This window comes from Bison bison, unplaced genomic scaffold (genome assembly GCF_000754665.1).
Source record: "Bison bison bison isolate TAMUID 2011002044 unplaced genomic scaffold, Bison_UMD1.0 scf7180017864326, whole genome shotgun sequence".
In the NCBI taxonomy this organism is placed as follows: Eukaryota; Metazoa; Chordata; class Mammalia; order Artiodactyla; family Bovidae; genus Bison; species Bison bison.
The window spans coordinates 5,225,343-5,245,821 of record NW_011494898.1 but is presented as its reverse complement, the minus strand read 5'-3'; the positions used below and the strand labels follow the sequence as shown (position 1 = coordinate 5,245,821).

The 20,479-nt window shown below is 37.2% G+C and overlaps 1 protein-coding gene across 2 annotated transcripts in view; it reads right to left on the bottom strand.

Moving 5' to 3' along the window:
* IFT74 (intraflagellar transport 74) overlaps positions 1–20,479 on the bottom strand; it is a 94,268-nt gene that overhangs the window by 7,299 nt on the left and 66,490 nt on the right. For both annotated transcript variants that reach the window (XM_010853331.1, XM_010853332.1), the window contains 4 exons: positions 15,288–15,341; positions 13,565–13,662; positions 12,976–13,102; positions 98–261 (listed from right to left, as the gene is read on the bottom strand). In XM_010853331.1, coding sequence (XP_010851633.1) covers positions 98–261; positions 12,976–13,102; positions 13,565–13,662; positions 15,288–15,341 — 443 coding nt within the window. The remainder of the gene's footprint in view (positions 1–97; positions 262–12,975; positions 13,103–13,564; positions 13,663–15,287; positions 15,342–20,479) is intronic.

Below are 20,479 nucleotides of genomic sequence, written 5' to 3'. Positions count from 1 at the left end.
CTGAAAATAAACTTACGAAGTTTTAAAAACATATATTATTAAATTTAATCAAGAAAAACAATTTGAATTACAATTTCATAGCATTGTTACCATTTACCTTTTTCTTTTCTTCACCTGATGATTTTAAAGCTGCCAAATCATTATATGTCTCTAGATCAGTTATCATTTGCTTAATTTTATTTTTTAGAGACTGTTGTTCCTCAGTCATTTTACTTTCTAGAAGCTCCATTTTTTGTAGATCCAACTGTAGCCTCTGACTGTCTGAAATGTAGGAAAATTCAAAGGCCATACTTAGTTGAAACTTTAGTTCTTTCACAAAAGGAAGTTAAATCACTAAACATCATGGTTTACAAGAGTGTCTGCACCAGAAACATGTTCATTGTAACCATTAAGACAACATAAGTTTTTAAAAAATTATTCACCCTCTAGGTTACCAACATAACCTGATATGTATTAATCACATTTGTCTCCATACTCATATAAACATATAAGAACACATATAGTTCTTTTTCTTACTTCATAATTAACATATAAGATAAATATTCATTATTTTTAGTATGTGCATGACATACATACACAGTTATGTGGGGGAAAAAGCAAGTTATGAAACATTATGAGCAAAATTTTATAATTACATATATAGTCAGTTCTCATTATGTGTGGTAGTTATATTCTGTAAAATCACTGTACACACTGAGTTAGCAAGCATTTAACCCCTCTGGGAAATACAGAGTTAGTTTCTGTGAGCCTCTGACAATATTTTTATCAAGAAACTAATATATAACTTTGCTTTATGTATATTTCTCTTCAAATATACTTTATTTAATATATACTATTAAGTTGTTAAGACTGAACTAAAGGCCAACCATGAACTATGCCTCTACAAAGCTTATTCTAACAGACATATTTTCACTGTAAGGCGTATCACAGCCTTCTGCTTAGAAACACTTGTCAACACTTCAGCACTATACTTGGAGGCCATTTTCAATGGGAAAAGCACGAACAAAAATACATAAAAATGTGACATTTTAAAAAGTGACATTAAATAATGTACCATGAAAAGAATGCTTGTAAGTTCGTGAACTAAACCAAGAGGCATAGTGTTGCCTTATTCAACCTCCACTGAGAACTTGAGCATTCAAATTTTTTACCTCTGCATGTGTTCACAAATGACCATGAAAGTACTGCAAATATGAATTTGAAATACAAATTAATTTTAGTGAGAAAGCAAATTTACAAATACAGAATCCATGAATAACGATGACTGCACATTTGTGTGTGTGTATGGGTATGTGGTGTGTGTGTTTCTTTCTTTCAAAAGTACTGAGCATTTACTATGTGCAAGGTGCTGATGGAAATCAACAGAGACACTTTTCACTCAAGAAGCTATATTCTAGAGGTTAAATCAAAAAATTAAAGAAGCATTTATAGTAAACTGGAAAACTACTATGAAAAGATTACAGGATACAGGATATCTTCTACTATGAAAAGATAAAGGATATTGGTCAAAAGAATTCTCTAAAGCTATGCCTTTTAACTGTTGCCTTAAGCATTAGGAATCAGCCACACAAAGGAAAAAGTGAGTTTCCAGAGAAAATAATCACCATGTGCAAAAATGTCTAGAGGTAAGACAGCACAGTATTTCTAAGCAAATAACAGAAGTTTGGTATGCCTGGAACCCACAGTTTGAAATGGGTGGTGGTAGGAGATAAAATGGAAAAGTTGAAGGATAAGTTCATGAAGGGCTTAAGTCAAGATAGGGAACTGGGACTTTATGCTAAGGGCCATGGCAAGTCATCAATGAGTTTCAAATCAGAGAGTGACATGCTTAAATTTTAGAAAGTTCACTCTGGTTGCCACATGGACAGTGAATGGAAACAGCATAACTATGTTTAAGAAGACCAGTTGATTCAGTGATCTAGGCAAGAAATCTTACACTGCTGAGAATATTTTTTTCATATGCCAGGCAAATAGAAAGGCATGGAGGATACAGCAATGAACAAAGAACTTACACTTCAGTGGAAGAATGCTATACATATATTTGATAAAATATACAATTAGTGAAAATGAAAGTGAAAGTCACTCAGTCGTGGCCAACTCTTTGCAACCCCATAGACTATACAGTCCATGGAATTCTCCAGGCCAGAATACTGGAGTGGGTAGCCTTTCCCTTCTCCAGAGGATCTTCCCAACCCAAGGATCGAACCCAGGTCTCCTGCATTGCAGGTGGATTCTTTATCAGCTGAGCCACAAAGGAAACCCAAAAATATTGGAGTAGATAGCCTAACCCTTCTCCAGGGGATCTTCCCGACCCAGGACCCAGGGGTCTCCTGCCAGATAAAAATACTTGTAGAAACAAAGCAGGAGAGATCTGGAGGGACTAAGAAACATGAGGGATTTGGGATTAACAAACAGGCAATCGACCAAATACAGTGGTTGAGTGAAAGAAGTCAGTGCAGAATCCCACTTCCAAATTGAATAAATGAGTGTATGGGAGGGTAGGCAGAAAGAGATAAAATTTTTGTCTGTAGGAGGGAGAGATGATACATTGAAAGCGATTTAGGATTTGTTTAGTTTGAGAAACCTCAAAAACATCCAAATAAAGATAAGTAAATATGCCCATATAGAGAAATATGGGTTGAAAGCCCAGAGAAAAATGTGAGATCAGAAGACACAGTTTCTAAAACCATCAGCACAGACATGGCACCTGAAGCTATAGGAGTGGTTGAAATCATCAAGAGAAAAGGATTCATGACTGCACTTACAAAAATACCAAATTTTTAAAGACTAAATTAACATGAAGGATCCATATAGAATAAGAAGTGACCAAAGAAATAAAAGAAAAATCAGAAGTAATGGGGAAAAAACATTTCAAGAATAAAGGAGTGGACTGTAGTGCAGAATATTAGAGATTTTTTTTTAAGATAGCAAAATATGTGTTGCATTTACTGAACAGCAGAACCTAGGTATATACCTCCTGAGAATAGATTTTTATAGAAAGAAATGGAACCAAGAGTGAGATGATTTTAAGAAATTTGGCTGTGAAACCTTTGAAAGAGAGGAATAGCTGGGCAGAGAATACTTGGGAAACGTTTTTTCCCCCCAAGATGTGATAAAATACAGAAAAAAGACTAAAAGAATACCAAAATTTTAATAGTAATAAACTTCTGATAGTAGGATTATATTTTTAATTTTTATTTATGCTTGCTTATATCTCTCCTAAATCCTCTATAATGACTATGAATTACATTTATAACCAGAAAATAGTATTTTAAAAAATTCTATTCTGGTAGGATTAAATATTAATAATACCTACTTTCTCTATTTCAGAGACTTAACTTTGTGACGCTGGCTTTAAAAGTCTCTTTTTTAAAGGGAAAAGAAGGAAACCAATATTACTGAGAACCTGGAACGTACCTTGCTTTATATCTGATTTACTTTTCTTAACAGCCCTGAGATAGGGTGGAAGGGGTAAATGTTACTATATAAGGAAACTACTGAAGGTAAAAGGAGAAAGGGGAGGTAGAGGATGAGATGATTAGACAGCATCACCATCAATGGACATGAATTTGAGCAAATTCCTAGAGATACTGGAGGACAGGGGAGCCTGGCATGCTACAGTCCATTGGGATGCAGAGTCAGACATGAGTTAGCTACTGAATAACAACAAAAAGCTTAGAAAGGTAACTGCCCAAGGTCAACAACCAGTCAAGCTTTGGTGCTGAGTGATATCATCATCTTTATGAAATATTCATTTTTAAGATAACAAATATCACTTTATGACCCAAAACGCCTCTATGAGCTACAGTGAGCTAAGGAAAGAAGAACAGTAATACCTGACCAATTTGCTACTTCAGGCTTCTTTCCCCAGGCATCATACATTGTTCTGGAAATTTTATTCCAGCTAAGTCAAAAACAGATACTAAAATGGAACTGAAATGTATGTCCTGTATATCAAGATGAAGAAATCTGAATTCAAACCTCCCTTAGCCAGTTTCCTCTCTCCTGTATTGCCAGAGACTGGCATGGGAATAATCTGCTACATACTGTAGTCACTTATTTGTAGAGGCATACAGTGATACAGTTTCATAGAATAGTTTATGTTCACCTTTCCTCTATTTTCAAGTAGGAATATGAATACATTCCACCCAAAAATATAGTGGTATTTCAGAGCTATTGTTGTTCAGTTGCTCAGTCATGTCCGACTCTTTGCAGCCCCATGGACTGATAGTGTGCCAGACTTCCCTGTCCATCACCAACTCCTGGAGTTTACCCAAACTCATGTCCATCGAGTCAGTGATGCCATCCAACCATCTCATCTTCTGTTATCCCCTTCTCCTCCTGCCTTCAATCTTTCCCAGCATCAGGGTCTTTTCCATTGAGTCAGCTCTTCACATCAAGTGGCCAAAGAATTGGAGCTTCACCTTCAGCATCAGTCATTCCAATGAATATTCAGGACTAATTTCCTTTACTGGTTTCATCTCCTTGCAGGCCAAGGGACTCTTAAGAGTCTTCTCCAACACCACAACTCAAAAGCATCAATCCTTTGGCACTCAACCTTCTTTATGATCCAACTCTTACATCCATACATGACTACTGGAAAAACCATAGCTTTGACTAGATGGACCTTTGTCAGTAATGTCTCTGCTTTTTAATACACTATAGTATAGGTTTGTCATAGCTTTTCTTCCAAGGAGCAAGTTTAATTTCATGGCTAGAGTCACCATCTGCAGTGATTTTGGAGCCCAGGAAAATACTCTGTCACTGTTTCCATTGTTTCCCCATCTATCTGACATGAAGTGATGAGACTGAATGGCATGATCTGTTTCTTGAATGTTGAGTTTTAAGCCAGCTTTTCCCCTCCCCTCTTTCACCTTCATCAAGAGGCTCTTTAGTTCCTCTTCACTTTCTGCATAAGGGTGGTGTCATCTGCATATTTGATGTTACTGATATTTCTCCCAGCAATCTTGATTCCAGTTTGTCCTTCATCCAGCCCGGCATTTCACATGATGTACTCCGCACAGAAGTTAAATAAGCAGGATGACAATATACAGTCTTGACATACTCCTTTCCCAATTTGGAATCAGTCAGTTGTTCCATGTCTAGTTCTAAATACTGCCTCTTGACCTGCATACAGTTTCTCAGGAAGTAGGCAAGGTGGTCTGGTATTCCCGTTTCTTGAAGAATTTTCCAGTTTGTTGTGATCCACACAAAGGCTTTAGCATATGGAATGAAGTAGAAGTAGATGTTTTTCTATAATTCTCCTGCTTTTTCTATGACTCAAGCAATTTGATCTCTGGTTCCTCTGCCTTTTCTAAATCCAGCTTGTACATCTGGTAATTCTTGGTTCATGCACTGTTGAAGCCTAGCTTGTAGGATTTTGAGCATTACTTTGCTAGCATGTGAAATGAATGCAATTGTGCAGTAGTTTGAACATTCTTTGGCACTGCCCTTCCTTGGGATTATTTCAGAATATCAAAAGCCGAACACAACATCTTGCTAAAAATAATATTTAGGGACAGAAGATTTTTATATTAAAAGTAACATATTTCAGAATAAAATACAAAATTCATAATGACTAGGATGTATCATTCCCTGTATATACATATTATTTTTCTCTGGCTCCTTTTATTGTTTACTGTTGCATTTCAGCAGTCATGATGATGTGCTTAGGTGAGCAGTTTTTATATTAACCTGTTTGGGGTTTGAAGGGCTTCTTCAGTTCAGTTCAGTTGGTCAGTCATGTCCAACTCTTTGCGACCCCATGAAACGCAGCACACCAGGCCTCCCTGTCTATCACCAACTCCCGGAGTTTACCCGAACTCATGTTCATTGAGTCAGTGATGCCATCCAACCATCTCATCCTCTGTTGTCCCCTTCTCCTCCTGCCCTCAATCTTTCCCAGCATCAGGGTCTTTTCAAATGAGTCACCTCTTGGCATCAGGTGGCCAAAGTATTGGATTTTCAGCTTTAACATCAGTCCTTCCAATGAACACCCAGGACTATTCTCCTTTAGCATGGACTGGTTGGATCTCCTTGCAGTCCAAGGGACTCTCAAGAGTCTTCTCCAACACCACAGTTCAAAAGCATCAATTCTTCGGCACTCAGCTTTCTTCACAGTCCAACTCTCACATCCATACATGACTACTGGAAAAACCATACTTTGACTAGATGGACCTTTGCTGACAAAGTAATGTCTCTGCTTTTTAATTTGCTGTCTCAGTTGGTCATAACTTTCCTTCCAAGGAGTAAGCGTCTTTTAATTTCATGGCTGCAAAAACCATCTGCGGTGATTTTGGAGCCCCCAAAAATAGTCATCCACTGTTTCCACTGTTTCCCCATCTATTTGCCATGAAGTGATGGGACCAGATGCCATGATCTTAGTTTTCTGAATGTTGAGTTTTAAGCTAACTTTTTCACTCTTCTCTTTCACTTTCATCAAAAGGCTCTTTAGTTCTTCTTCACTTTCTGCCATAAGGGTGGTGTCATCTGCATATCTGAGATTATTGATATTTCTCCCGGCAATCTTGATTCCAGCTTGTGCTTCATCCAGTCCAGCATTTCACATGATGTACTCTGCATATAAGTTAAATAAGCAGGGTGACAATATACAGCCTTGACGTACTCCTTTTCCTATTTGGAACCAGTCTGTTGTTCCATGTCCAGTTCTAACTGTTGCTTCTTGACCTAGGTCTGTACAATTTTTTTCATCAAATTCAGAAAAATTTCAGCCATTTTCCAACTATCTTTTCTCTCCCATTCTCTGTCCCTCTTTTCTTTTTGGGACTCCAATTACATGTAAGTTAGACTGCTTGAAATTGTCCCACAGATCATGAAGGCTCTACTCTTTTTTTTTTCTTCTTCAGGTTAGTTAATTTCTATTTATTTATCTTTTCAGTTCACTGATTGTTTTTCCCAATTGTCTTCTATCTTCTGTTATGATCAGTGATTTTTTTCATTTTAGTTGTATTTTCAACTCTAGAATTTTCAGTTGGTTCTTTTTTTGTTATTTTCATTTCTTTGTGGGATTCTCTACCTGTTCATTTATTATGATTTTATTTCCCTCAAGCCTTTAAATATGCTTATAACTCTTAAAGTCCTTTTCATTTTAATATCTGGATTATCTCAGGTTCAGTATATAGTGACTGATTTTTCTCTTGACTTATATTTTCTTCTTTCTTTACATTATTAAATTTTTATGGTATAATGGACATTTTAAATGATGTTAGAGACTCCATATTCTGTTCCTTTGAAGAGTGTTGATTTATATTATAAATGAACAATTAACTTTGCCGAAATTAATAAAACTCTAAACTTTTCTCCTTTGGAGTACATAGCATCGGAAATCTCTGCATTCAGTTCTTTCAAATTCTGCTTTTCCCTTAGGTAACATGAAGTCTACTCTATGCATATACATTTCAGTAGCCAGATAAGTATCTGGTTGGCATTTATACACAGATTTCTGGCACTTCTTACCAGGATGTCTCTCTTATACAGGGCAGGCAATGGGTAAGTAAGTTGGTTTTTTCATGTAAGATTTATCAAAATTTACTTGGAATTAATTTTTATTATCTATACAGATTCAGAGACATTACTTTGCCAACAAAGGTCCGTCTAGTCAAGGCTATGGTTTTTCCTATGGTCATGTATGGATGTGAGAGTTGGACTGTGAAGAAGGCTGAGCGCCAAAGAATTGATGCTTTTGAACTGTGGTGTTGGAGAAGACTCTTGAGAGTCCCTTGGACTGCAAGGAGATCCAACCAGTCCATTCTGAAGGAGATCAGCCCTGGGTTCTTTGAGGAATGATGCTAAAGCTGAAACTCCAGTACTTTGGCCACCTCATGCGAAGAGTTGACTCATTGGAAAAGGCTCTGATGCTGGGAGGGATTGGGGGCAGGAGGAGAAGGGGACGACAGAGGATGAGGTGGCTGGATGGCATCACTGACTCAACGGACGTGAGTCTGAGTGAACTCCGGGAGTTGGTGATGGACAAGGAGGCCTGGCGTGCTGCGATTCATGGGGTCGCAAAGAGTCAGACACGACTGAGCGACTGATCTGATCTGATCTGATCTGATACAGATTCCCTAATAGAAAAATTAAGTACAAAGCTGCTATTAAACCTTTCTCTACTACCTAAAAAATCAGAAAGATTAAAATATACCTGGAAGGTGACATCATAATAAAAATATGTTCAAGAATTGAGTGACTCATAGATTATTATTATGACAAAATCACACAGGATATTAAATATCAAACAGTAAAAAAAAAAAAAAAAGCTTCAGAAGACATTGATTTTAGAAAGAAGGTTGTTACCAATCACATTTGTCCTAAGTTGGTATAATTAAATGTGAACATTTCCTCTGTCCCTTTAAAGAATCTAAAGGCTCAATAATATTGACATTTGTTATTTTATAAGATACACATGGACTTAAGTGTTGTTGAGAGGGCTTTCGTTTTGTTGGATTAACATTTCTACTAGGGATGGAAATAGTTAAGATGAGAATCAAAGCACTGAATCAAAGTCACTGAGGCTTATGGTGTTTCAGTGTTCCAAATAGGAAATGTACTTAGTTTGTATATTTTGACTGTTCAGTAAAAAGCTATATAAATCTAACTACAAGTCTAATTTAAAGATATATTAGGGAAATACACTTAAAAACTACATATACTGCTTTTCCTAGAGAAAGGGAGAAAATGGTTGGTTGGTATAAAGTTTATCTTCCTTTAACAGCAGGTCCCCATGAAAAGCTAAAACCTTCTCCAAGAGAAGAGACAGGAAGAGGATGCAGACTAGTTCCTTCTGATATGCTATGAAGTTGAAAAGTTTACCAAGCAGTGTGTACATAGTAGCAAAATCTCAGAAGGAGCCACTTTGACCTGGGGAAATGTTCCTGAAATATTCTGCCATCAGAGCGTTTGTTTATTCTCTGGCGTTTCCTTTCCAAAAATATAAATAAAAACTATTGCTGACAGGTTCCTTGCCTCTTCACTCATGCAGTTTATCAGTGCTTCTTAATCTTTTTTTTTCATTGTTGTCCCCCAAAGGAGCCATTTGTAGACTACTGTTTTCCTAGTCACCTCCCATGAAGTTTTTATATTACAGATGTATATCTGTTTATGTACAATGACCCTTTGGAGGGCCACAAACCATTATAATTAGTGTCTAAAATTTTTTTTTACCTTCCTCCCAAGAAGTAATTTTCCTCCTTGGGAGTGATTTGCCCCATTAAGAAACATAGAGTACACCAAGATTAGGTGAGTTCCAATTATAACTTCAAGGGCCAAAGGAAGGCAGTTCACAAAAAGGGGATGTAAAATTCATTATCTCTGAAAGCTGAATCATAATATTCTAAACCTCTTATGGCGATCTCCAGATAGCAGTTTCTTATTGGGGATGATGTTAAGGAACAATAAAAAAAACAATGTATATGCATGGGTTAAAATAGCACTTGAAAACATCTGAGTACAATACTGCTATATTAATATTTAGAATATATAACCAACAAGGACCTACTGTATAGCACATGGGACTCTGCTCCCTCCTGGATGGGAGGGGAGTTTGGGGACAATGGATACACATATCTGTATGGCTGAGTTCCTTCTCTGTTCACCTGAAACTATCACAACATTGTTAACTGGCTATACCCCAATACAAAATAAAAAGTTTTTTAAAAAAAGTGAGCACAGAAAATGAAATTAATTGTAGGGGTCAGATAATTCAAGCTTTAAAAGGGAAATTTTCAGTAAAACCCTTATCAGAGTAATAAACTGGATTTTTATCTCCACTGAAACTAGTTCTCATTTTTTTTATTAACTAGGCTTTTAAAAGAAATGTAAATACAAAATATAAAAATATGAAAGGAATACAAAGTTATAATTACTGAATTCATTTGCTAGTTCTGATATTTACTCTTTAAAAACTGTATGTTTCTTATATAAAGATAGCTTAAAGGAGGCAAAAACTTGTTGAATTAATACTGACCCTAGATAATGAAAAATTTTAAACTATGGCCTAAAACACAAAATAGAAGTTTCTTAGATGAAATAATTAAACATAAAATACTTCAGCTTATGAAAAAAAGAAAATAAAGGTGTAAAAATATTCATAGTTGTATACATCCAAAACAGCTGAAAGACGATTGTGAAGAGATATTTGTACACTCATGTTCATTGAAGTATGATTCACAATAGCCTTCAGGTAGAAACAACCTAAATGTCAACAAATGAATGAATAATGAAAATGTGGTAGTTACAACAGTACAGAATATTTTTCAGCCTTCAAAAAAAGGAAATCCTGCCACATGTCACAACACAGATGAACTTTGAGAAACATGACAAATGAACTAAACCAGTAACACAAAGTCAAATATGCATGTTACCACTTGTAACACAAACAGAAAGTAGACTATGGTTAGCTGGGGCGCAGGAGGAGGAGAAAATGGGGAGCTGCTGTTCAATGGGTATAAATACCACTTTTGCAAGATGAATATGTTCTAGATATCTGTCACATAACAATGTACAGATAATTTACTATACTGTACACTTACAGACAGGATGGTAAATTTTATGTGCTTTTTACACTGGGTTAAACAAAATATATTATTAACAGTCACCTCTTTTTTACTTTTTTAATGTGGCTACTAGGAAATTTAAATTATATATGTGGCTAGCATTACATTTCTTTCAGACAGTGCTGCTCTAATCTCATGTTAGTCATAACTGAAACTAATTATAATTAAAATAGTGCCACCTGCAGGACCTCTCCTAATTACCCAAGACCAGGGGGATATGAGCCCTGTGTACCTCCATTGCTCTTTATGCTTATATCATAGTACTGTTTCATTATATTTCAATTATTTCTCATTCTACCAGATTAAAAAATTTCTTGAAGAAATAGACTGGATTAAAAAAAAAATTGTTGTTGTTCAGTTGCTCAGTTGGGTCTGACTCTTTGCAACCCCATGGACTGCAGCATTCCAGACTTCCCTGTCCTTCACTACTTCCCGGAATTTGCTCAAACTCATGTCCATTGAGTTGGTGATACCATCCAACCATCTCATCCTCTGTCATCCCCTTTTCCTCCTGCTTTCGACCCCAGCATCAGGATATTTGCCAATAAGTTGGGTCTTCGCATCAGGTGGCCAAAGAATTGTAGCTTCAGCTTCAACATCAGTCCTTCCAGTGAATACTGAGGGTTGATTTCCTTCAGGATTGACTGATTTGATCTCCGTGTTGTCCAAGGGACTCATAAGAGTCTTCTCCAGCACTACAGTTCAAAGGCGTTGATTCTTTGGCACTCTGCCTTTTTTACTGTCCAGCTCTCACATCCATACATGACTACTGGAAAAGCGATAGCTTTGACTAGATGGACCTTAGTTGGCAAAGTAGTCTCTGCTTTTTAACACTCTGTCTGGGTTAGTCAACAGCTTTTCTTCCAATGGAGCAAGTGTCTTTTAATCTCCTGATTGCAGTTGCCATCCACAGTGATTTTAGAGCCCAAGAAAATAAAGTCTATCACTGTTATCATTGTTTCCCCATCTATTTGACATGAAGTGATGGGACCAGATGCCATGATCTTCATTTTTTGAATGTTGAGTGTTAAGCCAGCTTTTTCCCTCTCCTCTTTTACTTTCAACAAGAGGTTCTTTAGTTCCCCTTAGCTTTCTGTCATTAGAGTGGTGTCATCTGCCTATCTGAGATTATTGATATTTCTCCCGGCAATCTTGATTCCAGCTTGTGCTTCATCCAGCCTGGCATTTTGCATGATATACTCTGCATAACTGTTAAATAAGCAGTGTGACAATATACAGCCTTGACGTACTTCCTTCCCAATTTAGAACCAGTCTGCTGCTCCATGTCCAGTTCTAACTATTGCTTCTTGACCTACAGACAGGTTTCTCAGGAGGCAGGTAAGGTAGTCTGGTATTCCCATTTCTTTTATTCCCATTTCTTTTAGAATATTTCATACTTTGTTGTGATCCACACAGTCAAAGGCTTTAGCATAGTCAATAAAGCTGAAGTAGATGTTTTTCTGGAATTCTCCTGGTTTTTCTGTGATGTGCTGTGCTTAGTCATTCAGTTGTGTCTGACTCTTTGTGACTCCATGGACCATAGCTCACCAGGCTCCTCTGTCCATGGGGCTTCTCCAGGCAAGAATACTGGAATGGATTGCCATGCCCTCCTCTAGGGGATCTTCCCAACCCAGGGATTGAACCCAGGTCTCCTACATTGCAGGTGGATGCTATACCGTCTGAGCGACCAGAAAAGGCCATGCATATGGAGTGGGTAGCCTATTCCTTCTTCAGGGATCTTCCTGAGACAGGAATCAAATTGGGGTCTCCTGCATTTGAACCAACAGATGTTGGCAATTTGATCTCTGCTTCCTCTGCCTTTTCTAAATCCAGCTTGAACATCTGGAAGTTCTCGGTTCACATACTATTGAAGCCTAGCTTGAAGGATTTTAAGCATTACCTTGCTGGCATGGGAATTAATGCAATTGTGCAGTAGTTTGAACATATTTTTGGCATTGCCCTTCTTTGGGATTGGAATGAAAAGTGACCTTTTCCAGTCCTGAGGCCACTGCTGAGTTTTCCAAATTTGCTCACCTAGATAAGCATGATGGTCTTATCCCTCACCTAGAGCCAGACATCCTGGAGTGTGAAGTCAAACAAAGCTAGTAGAGGTGAAGGAATTCCAGCTGAGCCATTTCAAGTCCTAAAAATCTCTGTGTACCCAAATTATAGCAAAGGCACAGAGCAAATATTCAATAAATGTTAAATGAATGAGAATATGCCAATGAATTACTATGAAGTGGATATGAAAGTCACACAAAATTCTGAGCCTATGAATGACTGCAGCAATAGGCAATCATAAATTATATCCACAGTCTTTAAAAAAAATTAAGGAGAATAACAGATTTTTAAAGTTCCAATTTGTTACAGAAAAAAAGGACATTAAAATCTACAGTTTTCTCACCTGAAGTCAGATTCCTAGCCGTACTCTGTGATTTCTGCATTTCAGTAGATTTAAAATTGAGATCATCCTGCATCATTTTCAGCTCTTGATTGGTGATAGAGGATATCTGTTTCATACGATTTATATTCTGTATTTGCAGAGACATAAAAGTGGAAAAAATTCCATTAATTTAACTTTCCAATAAAACTCTTAAAAATGCTGCTAAAGGACTGGATGTTTTGAAATATATCATTCATTACATATATATATTTTATAAAAGAAAACATGATATTCAAAGTCAGATTTCTCAGTAAGGAGAGGTTAAATTAAAATTCAGAATTGTTTCTTTTATATTTGCTTTATTTCACTGTAGAAAGATTCAACTATGCTATTATAGGAACTAATTGGATTTAGAATATTGAAAAGAGATCAGGTATTTTTTCTCCTATGGTACCACACAATAGTAGCTGCTCAATAAACATTAATCAAGATATTCATTAGGTATCCTGTGCTCTTACATAATAGTGAACATTTGCGGTTTTTGAGCTGTATTTTTAAGGTAACCACAGTAAAAATAATGAGGACAGTAAGACTGGCACATGGCACTTACTCGACTGCTGTGCTCCAAAAGCGAAACAATGCTGGCTTCTATCTGTGCCTTCCTTTCCAGTTCCTGGTTCTTAGTGTCCTCAAAAGTCTCAATAAAAGCTGTCGATTGAAAAATATGATGAAAGGCTACTGTTGGTAAAACTAAACACTATATAAGCTCTGATTTGTAGGTCTGAGGAATACTTTTTAGAAGTTCAAAGCAAATTTTTAACTATCACTTTAATTTTTTAACCCAAGGGTAATTAAATTACTCAATAAGAACATTTCTACATACTTTCAATCTTTTAAAGTTTAACTATTATGATCTTAATACAAATACACTAAATATTTATAAATGCAGGCTCAGAAGCAACAGCTGATAAGATGGAGATGAGAAAAATTCCTATGGTTTTACACTAGTATCTCATTGATATAGCTACAATTATTAACATCTGTAATTGGCCACTAACTTTACTTCTGAAAATACTACTATACCTTTTTTACCTGAAAATTAAGCATTTTCCTTGTAATGCCAAAATAGTCTCAATTGAATAAGTTTAGTGATTTATTCAGATTATAAATAAATATTCTAAGACATCATTCTTTTTCTTCTCTAATATAAAATTAGTATATAATTTGCTCTTATTAACATTCTTAAAATATTTCTATGGATCTTCCAAAAATTAACTTAAAATAATTGTACTATTTGCATGAAACAACAAATTAATTTTGAGGTAGTTTTTGGTACTTGTTGAAATTTTTAAAGTAGTCTTGCTGCTACTGCTGCTGCTGCTGCTAAGTCGCTTCAGTCGTGTCCGATTCTGTGCAACCCCATAGATGGCAGCCCACCAGGCTCCCCCATCCCTGGGATTCTCCAGGCAAGAACACTTGAGTGGGTCGCCATCTCCTTCTCCAATGCATGAAAGTGAGAAGTGAAAGTGAAGTCGCTCAGTTGTGTCCGACTCTTTGCGACCCCATGGACTGCAGCCTACCAGCCTCCTCCGTCCATGGGATTTTCCAGGCAAGAGTACTGGAGTGGGGTGCCACTGCCTTCTCCGAAAGTAGTCTTGGGATATTGCTAAACCAGAGTTGGCCGTTACTGATTTATAACATGCTTCTATGAAGGTAACAACTGACATCAGACTTACAAAAATGTCAAATTCTAGAAAAATGATAATTTAAAAGAGACTAGTAATCATTAATATAGTAAATTTTTATAAACTTTTGAATGTACAACATAACTTAAAGTCAACATCTATTTACAAAGTTAAAATTCAGATTAAAAAAAAAAAAGTGAATGAGAAGCCACAACAGAAGTTTCAGTTAGTGACAGAACCAAGAAACAAAATCAGAGATGAGGGCTAATATATAACGAGTTAGGTATTATGAAAAGCGTAAAAAAGGTGAAAGATATTAAGGGTAAAGCATGTAAAAGAGAACATCCAATGTTCAATCAACGAGTGGTCTATAGACTCTCTATACAGACTATAAACGTAAATATTAGCTTTTGTATCCCTAACATACAATCGTACACACGTATACACATGCACAAAATCTTTCTCTAATCTCTACCCATCCCTAAACTACATTAGATATTTAGTAATACTTCAAGTCAAATGCTTTGAATGTCCACACTTCTGCACTTATTATTAGTCACTGTATCTTCCCAAAGTGAGATCTCTGATTTAGTATAAATGAACAACTATCTGAGAATATATTTTCACATCTCTAAGATTATCACTTACTGTCCATATTTTCCTCCCTCTTTTTTAGCTCCTTGTACTTCTGATTCATTTCACCTACAAGCAATAAAAGAAAATAACATTAATTAAAAACTCCAGTTACAGTACTCAAAATTAGAAATATCTCTTAGGTTCTCTATATGCTATTAGTCATTACATATTCAGAGTTTAATATTAATGTTCAATTAGGTGAGATTGATTTAAATTGATTTTATTTTAAAAGTTATATATTTATATGCTTGACAACTTGGTAAAAAACAATCTCCTTAGTGGAAAGAACTGAAAAGGTCTCCAAAGGTTCTCTATTTTAGTTCCAATTTCAACCTACACATGAACACACTGGTGATGGGAAATATACACTCCCACAGAAGTTCATCTCATCTCTGAATAGCTCACAACAGCAAACAAAATAGCAGGGTTAGTGTCCTCACAGAACTTAAAGTCTAAGGATTTAACAATTTATGGATGTGAGAGTTGGACTGTGAAGAAGGCTGAGTGCCGAAGAATTGATGCTTTTGAACTGTGGTGTTGGAGAAGACTCTTGAGAGTCCCTTGGACTGCAAGGAGATCCAACCAGTCCATTCTATAGGAGATCAGCCCTGGGATTTCTTTGGAAGGAATGATGCTAAAGCTGAAACTCCAGTACGCTGGCCACCTCATGCGAAGAGTTGACTCATTGGAAAAGACTCTGATGCTGGGAGGGTTTGGGGGCAGGAGGAGAAGGGGATGACAGAGGATGAGATGGCTGGATGGAATCACTGACTCGATGGACATGAGTTTGGGTAAACTCCGGGAGCTGGTGATGGACAAGGAGGCCTGGCTGCGGTTCATGGGGTTGCGAAGAGTCGGACACAACTGAGCAACTGAACTGAACTGAACTGAAGTGCTATTAGATGAAAGTAAAGGATATTACAGCAGTACACAGCAAAGACAATCTAGTTTGGGGATTCAGGAAATTTTTCTCTAAAGAAGTAATATTTAACATGTGTGCATTATAAAGAAAGGATGAATAGCAGTTACTGGGTCAAATTATAGAAGAAGTTCAAAATCAAAGCATTATAAGTACTGAAATTTGAAAGTGAGGATGAATATGGTAGCACAAAGAACTGAAAGAGAATATGAAGAGAAAAAGTGGTACAAAAATGAGATAGGAGAGGGTGGGATGAATTAAGAGAGTAGCATTGACATATATATACCACCATGTGTAAAACAGATATCCATTGGGAAACTGCTGCATAGTACGGGGAGAGCTCAGCTCGGTGCTCTATGATGACCAAGAGGGGTGGCATGGGGGAGGTTGAGAGGGAGGCTCAAGAGGGAGGGGATATTTGTATACTTACAGCTGATTCACACTGTTGTACAGGAGAAACTAATACAAATTGTAAAGCAATTATACTCCCATTAAAAAAAAAAGATGAGGTAGGTTATGAGAGACCTTACATGGAATATGTTATAAACGTTTGGATTTTCTCCTAAGGACAATGGTAAGACTATTGAAGAATTTTAAGAAGAGGAATAAAATTATCAATTTGCATTTCTGAAAAATATTTCTGATCAGGAGAATAAAAGATTGGAGACAGTAAGACCAGTTAGGAGGTTGTCACAATGACCCAGTTAACAGATGAAGACTGACCAGTGGCAATTAGGATATAAGGTAGAGATTTTTTTTTTTTTTTTTTTGAGACATTTAAGAGCTAGAGTGAATTGATTGTGGTGAGGGTTGGAGATGGAGAACTCAAGTATGACTCCCAGGTTTCTGTCTTGGGCAACTGAGGACATTGTCGTATTAGTTACTTAAAGAAAGAAAAAAGTAAGTCGAGGAAGAAGTTGCTTGAAGTAATTCTAGACAAGTTGTATTTAATATATGTGAAACACATGATTAAAAGGGCAAAAATCCAAGACCCAAACACAAGGACAAAATTTGACATTTTATAGCTGCATGAAGGGATCATTAGTAAAACTAGATCATGATTATTTTAGAAAAACAGGATTTTTAGTATAACAAAAATTGAGATTTGGAGGCCCAGGGCCATTTTCTTCAACTAGTAAGATGGCTGCAGTCCTGTGCTCCCAGGATCCCAGGTAGAGAAAATAGAATAGATTTGTGCTTGCTCCAATCTTCAGTTTCTTCATTAAAGTCATTTGGTTCTCAGCATTCTGGAAAAGCTAAGGAATTTTACTAAGATGATGCCCAGCAAAGATGGAGAGAATAAGAGATTTCTAAGGGGGCTCCTGGTAAGAAGCTGACATTTAGAACGACTTTCAGAAGAAGGATTCGAAGAGAATGGGGGAGTCAACAGTTAAAGACTAGAGGCTAAAAACTGACTGGTCAGCCTGTGTTCTATATAGCCTCCTATTAAGTATACCGTTTTGCCAGGTGCCAACTAAAAGAGCAATAATGCTAGGGAGTGAAGTAGATAGAGTAGAGCCCCTAATTACATGGCACCGATAAATTTCCACTTGTATACTTGCTTGGGTAGGAAGTGAGCTGCCCATCTATAAGGTGATGGCAAAGTCAGAGACCCAAGTAGGCAGACAGCTTTTCTGCTTTCAGGTCTGAAAACAGTTTTCCCAAATTCATTAAGGATAGCCCTTACACAGAAAAAAAAAAAAAAAAAATGCCTCACAACAGTGTGTGTGTGTGTGTGTGTGCGTGCGCGCGTGTGCGCGCGCTACTCACTTGCTCGTGTCTGAATCTTTGTGACCCCATGGACTGTAGCCTGCCAGGCTCCTCTGCTCATGAATTCTCCAGGCAAGAATACTAGAGTAGATAGGTAGTTTTCCCTTCTCCAGGGGATCTTCCTGACCCAGGGACTGAACCAGGTGTCCTGTATTGCAGGCAGATTCTTTGGCATCTTAGCTAGCAGAGAAGCCCACAATAGTACTCATAGTAAAAAGCTGAAAGCAACTGAATAAGGATAGTAAATACCCAAAGGTCATGAATTCCCAGTCAGGGAATACTCAGAACCAACGGGAAACATTTGGTTCAATCTGACTAAGGTTTTGAATGCATTAACATTAGTGAACTACTACTCAGTTCAGATGAACAACAATGGTCTCAGCATACTGATGCAGCATGATTAGTTTGATAAGGGGAACAGGAGGGATCTTTTTTTTAACTTGTAATAATAAAGTTTGTGTATGATTAAATTTTTAAAAAAATACATTGTAGATGCATTAAGATTAGTCTTATAATGATGTTACCATTCAGTTATTTGTAGCATTAGTTTTTTGGATGAAAAACAAACAGAGAATATGAACTTCTTATAGCATACATGATCTGGAATATCCTCATAGGAAGCTGATATGCACGCAAATGTTAAATAACATGTGTGAAGTAGCAGAAAAGTTAGTATTTGCTAAATCGGTCATGGCCTAGGTTTCTAAGAAACTCTTAGTCCTTGTGTGGCTGTGTCAGAAGTCCTCTTGGGAGACTGTCAGGCATTAAGGGATTAAAAAAGAAGGCCTGTATCGTAGGCTTTACAGGAATTTAATAACCATTTTATCTTTCCTCTTCTAAACTTAAGAGAATTTTCTACACAGGATGTTTTCAGTTTCTTATCTTGCTTGTTTGTTTCTCATCAGGCTTCCCTGGTGGCTCAGAGGTAAAGCATCTGCCCGCGATGCGGGAGACCCGGGTTCAATTCCTGGGTTGGTAAGATTCCCTGGAGAAGGAAATGGCAATCCACTCCAGCACTCTTGTCTGGAAAATCCCATGGACGGAGGAGCCTGATAGGCTGCAGTCCAAGGGGTCACAAAGAGTCGGACACGACTGAGCGACTCATCTTGCTATTAGACCTCAAGACACATAATCAGGCTTACCCTCCTGCCATTTCAGTGACGTTGTTCACAGGAAGATCATGATTCCTTAATTATCAAATCCAAGGGGCAGTTTTGAGTTATTTCACTCTGCAATATTCGATACTACTGATACATCCTTCCTTCTTCCAATTCTTTCCTCCTCATGTGTTTTGCTGCTTGCAGAGGCGGCTTTTCTGGTTTTTCTGACTTTCAGATCTTTCCTTCTCTGTCTTCTCTTCACAGATTTCCCTTTCTTCAATTAAATTCCAGATTATTCTCTTAGTTGACTTCTAATGTTACATTCTTTCCTTCTCTCCTTTGCCTTTCGCTTAAGAAGCAAAGTGACAGACACAGGAGAAAAGGAAAGATAAACCCATTTGAATGCAGACTTCCAAAGAATCTCAAGGAGAGATAAGAAAGCCTTCTTCAGTGATCATTGCAAAGAAATAGAGGAAAACAATAGAATGGCAAAGACTAGAGATCTCTTCAAGAAAATTAGATACCAAAGGAACATATTGTGCAAAGATGGGCACAATAAAGGACAGAAATGGTATGTACCTAACAGAAGCAGAAGATATTAAGAAGAGGTGGCAAGAATTAAGAACTATACAGAAAAGATCTTCACGACCCAGATAATCATGATGGTGTGATCACTCATCTAGAGCCAGACATCCTGGAATGCCAAGTCAAGTGGGTCTTAGGAAGCATCACTAAGAACAAAGCTAGTGGAGGTGATGGAATTCCAGTTGAGCTGTTTCAAATCCTAAAAGATGATGCTGTGAAAGTGCTGCACTCAGTATGCCAGCAAATTTGGAAATCTCAGAATGGCCACAGGACTGGAAAAGGTCAGTTTTCATTCCAATTCCAAAGAAAGGCAATGCCAAAGAACACTCAAAGTACCACAGCTGCCCTAATTTCACACGCCAGCAAATATTCAAAATTCTCCAAAGCAGGCTTCAACAGGACATGAACTGTGAACTTCCAGATGTTCAAGCTTGTTTTAGAAAAGGCAGAGGAACCAGAGATCAAATGGCCATCATCCGTTGGATCGTTGAAAAAGCAAAAGTTCCAGAAAAACATCTATTTCTGCTTTATTGGCAATGTCTAAGCCTTTGACTATGTGGTTTACAACAAACTGTGGAAAATTCTGAAAGAGATGGGAATACCAGACCACCTGACCTGCCTCCTGAAAAATCTGTATGCAGGTCAAAAAGCAACAGTTAGAACTAGACATGGAACAACAGACTGGTTCCAAATCGGGAAAGGAGTACGTCAAAGCTGTATATTGTCACTCTGCTTATTTAACTTATATGCAGAGTACATCATGAGAAATGTTGGACTGGAAGAAGCACAAGCTGGAATCAAGACTGCCGGGAGAAGTATCAATAACCTCA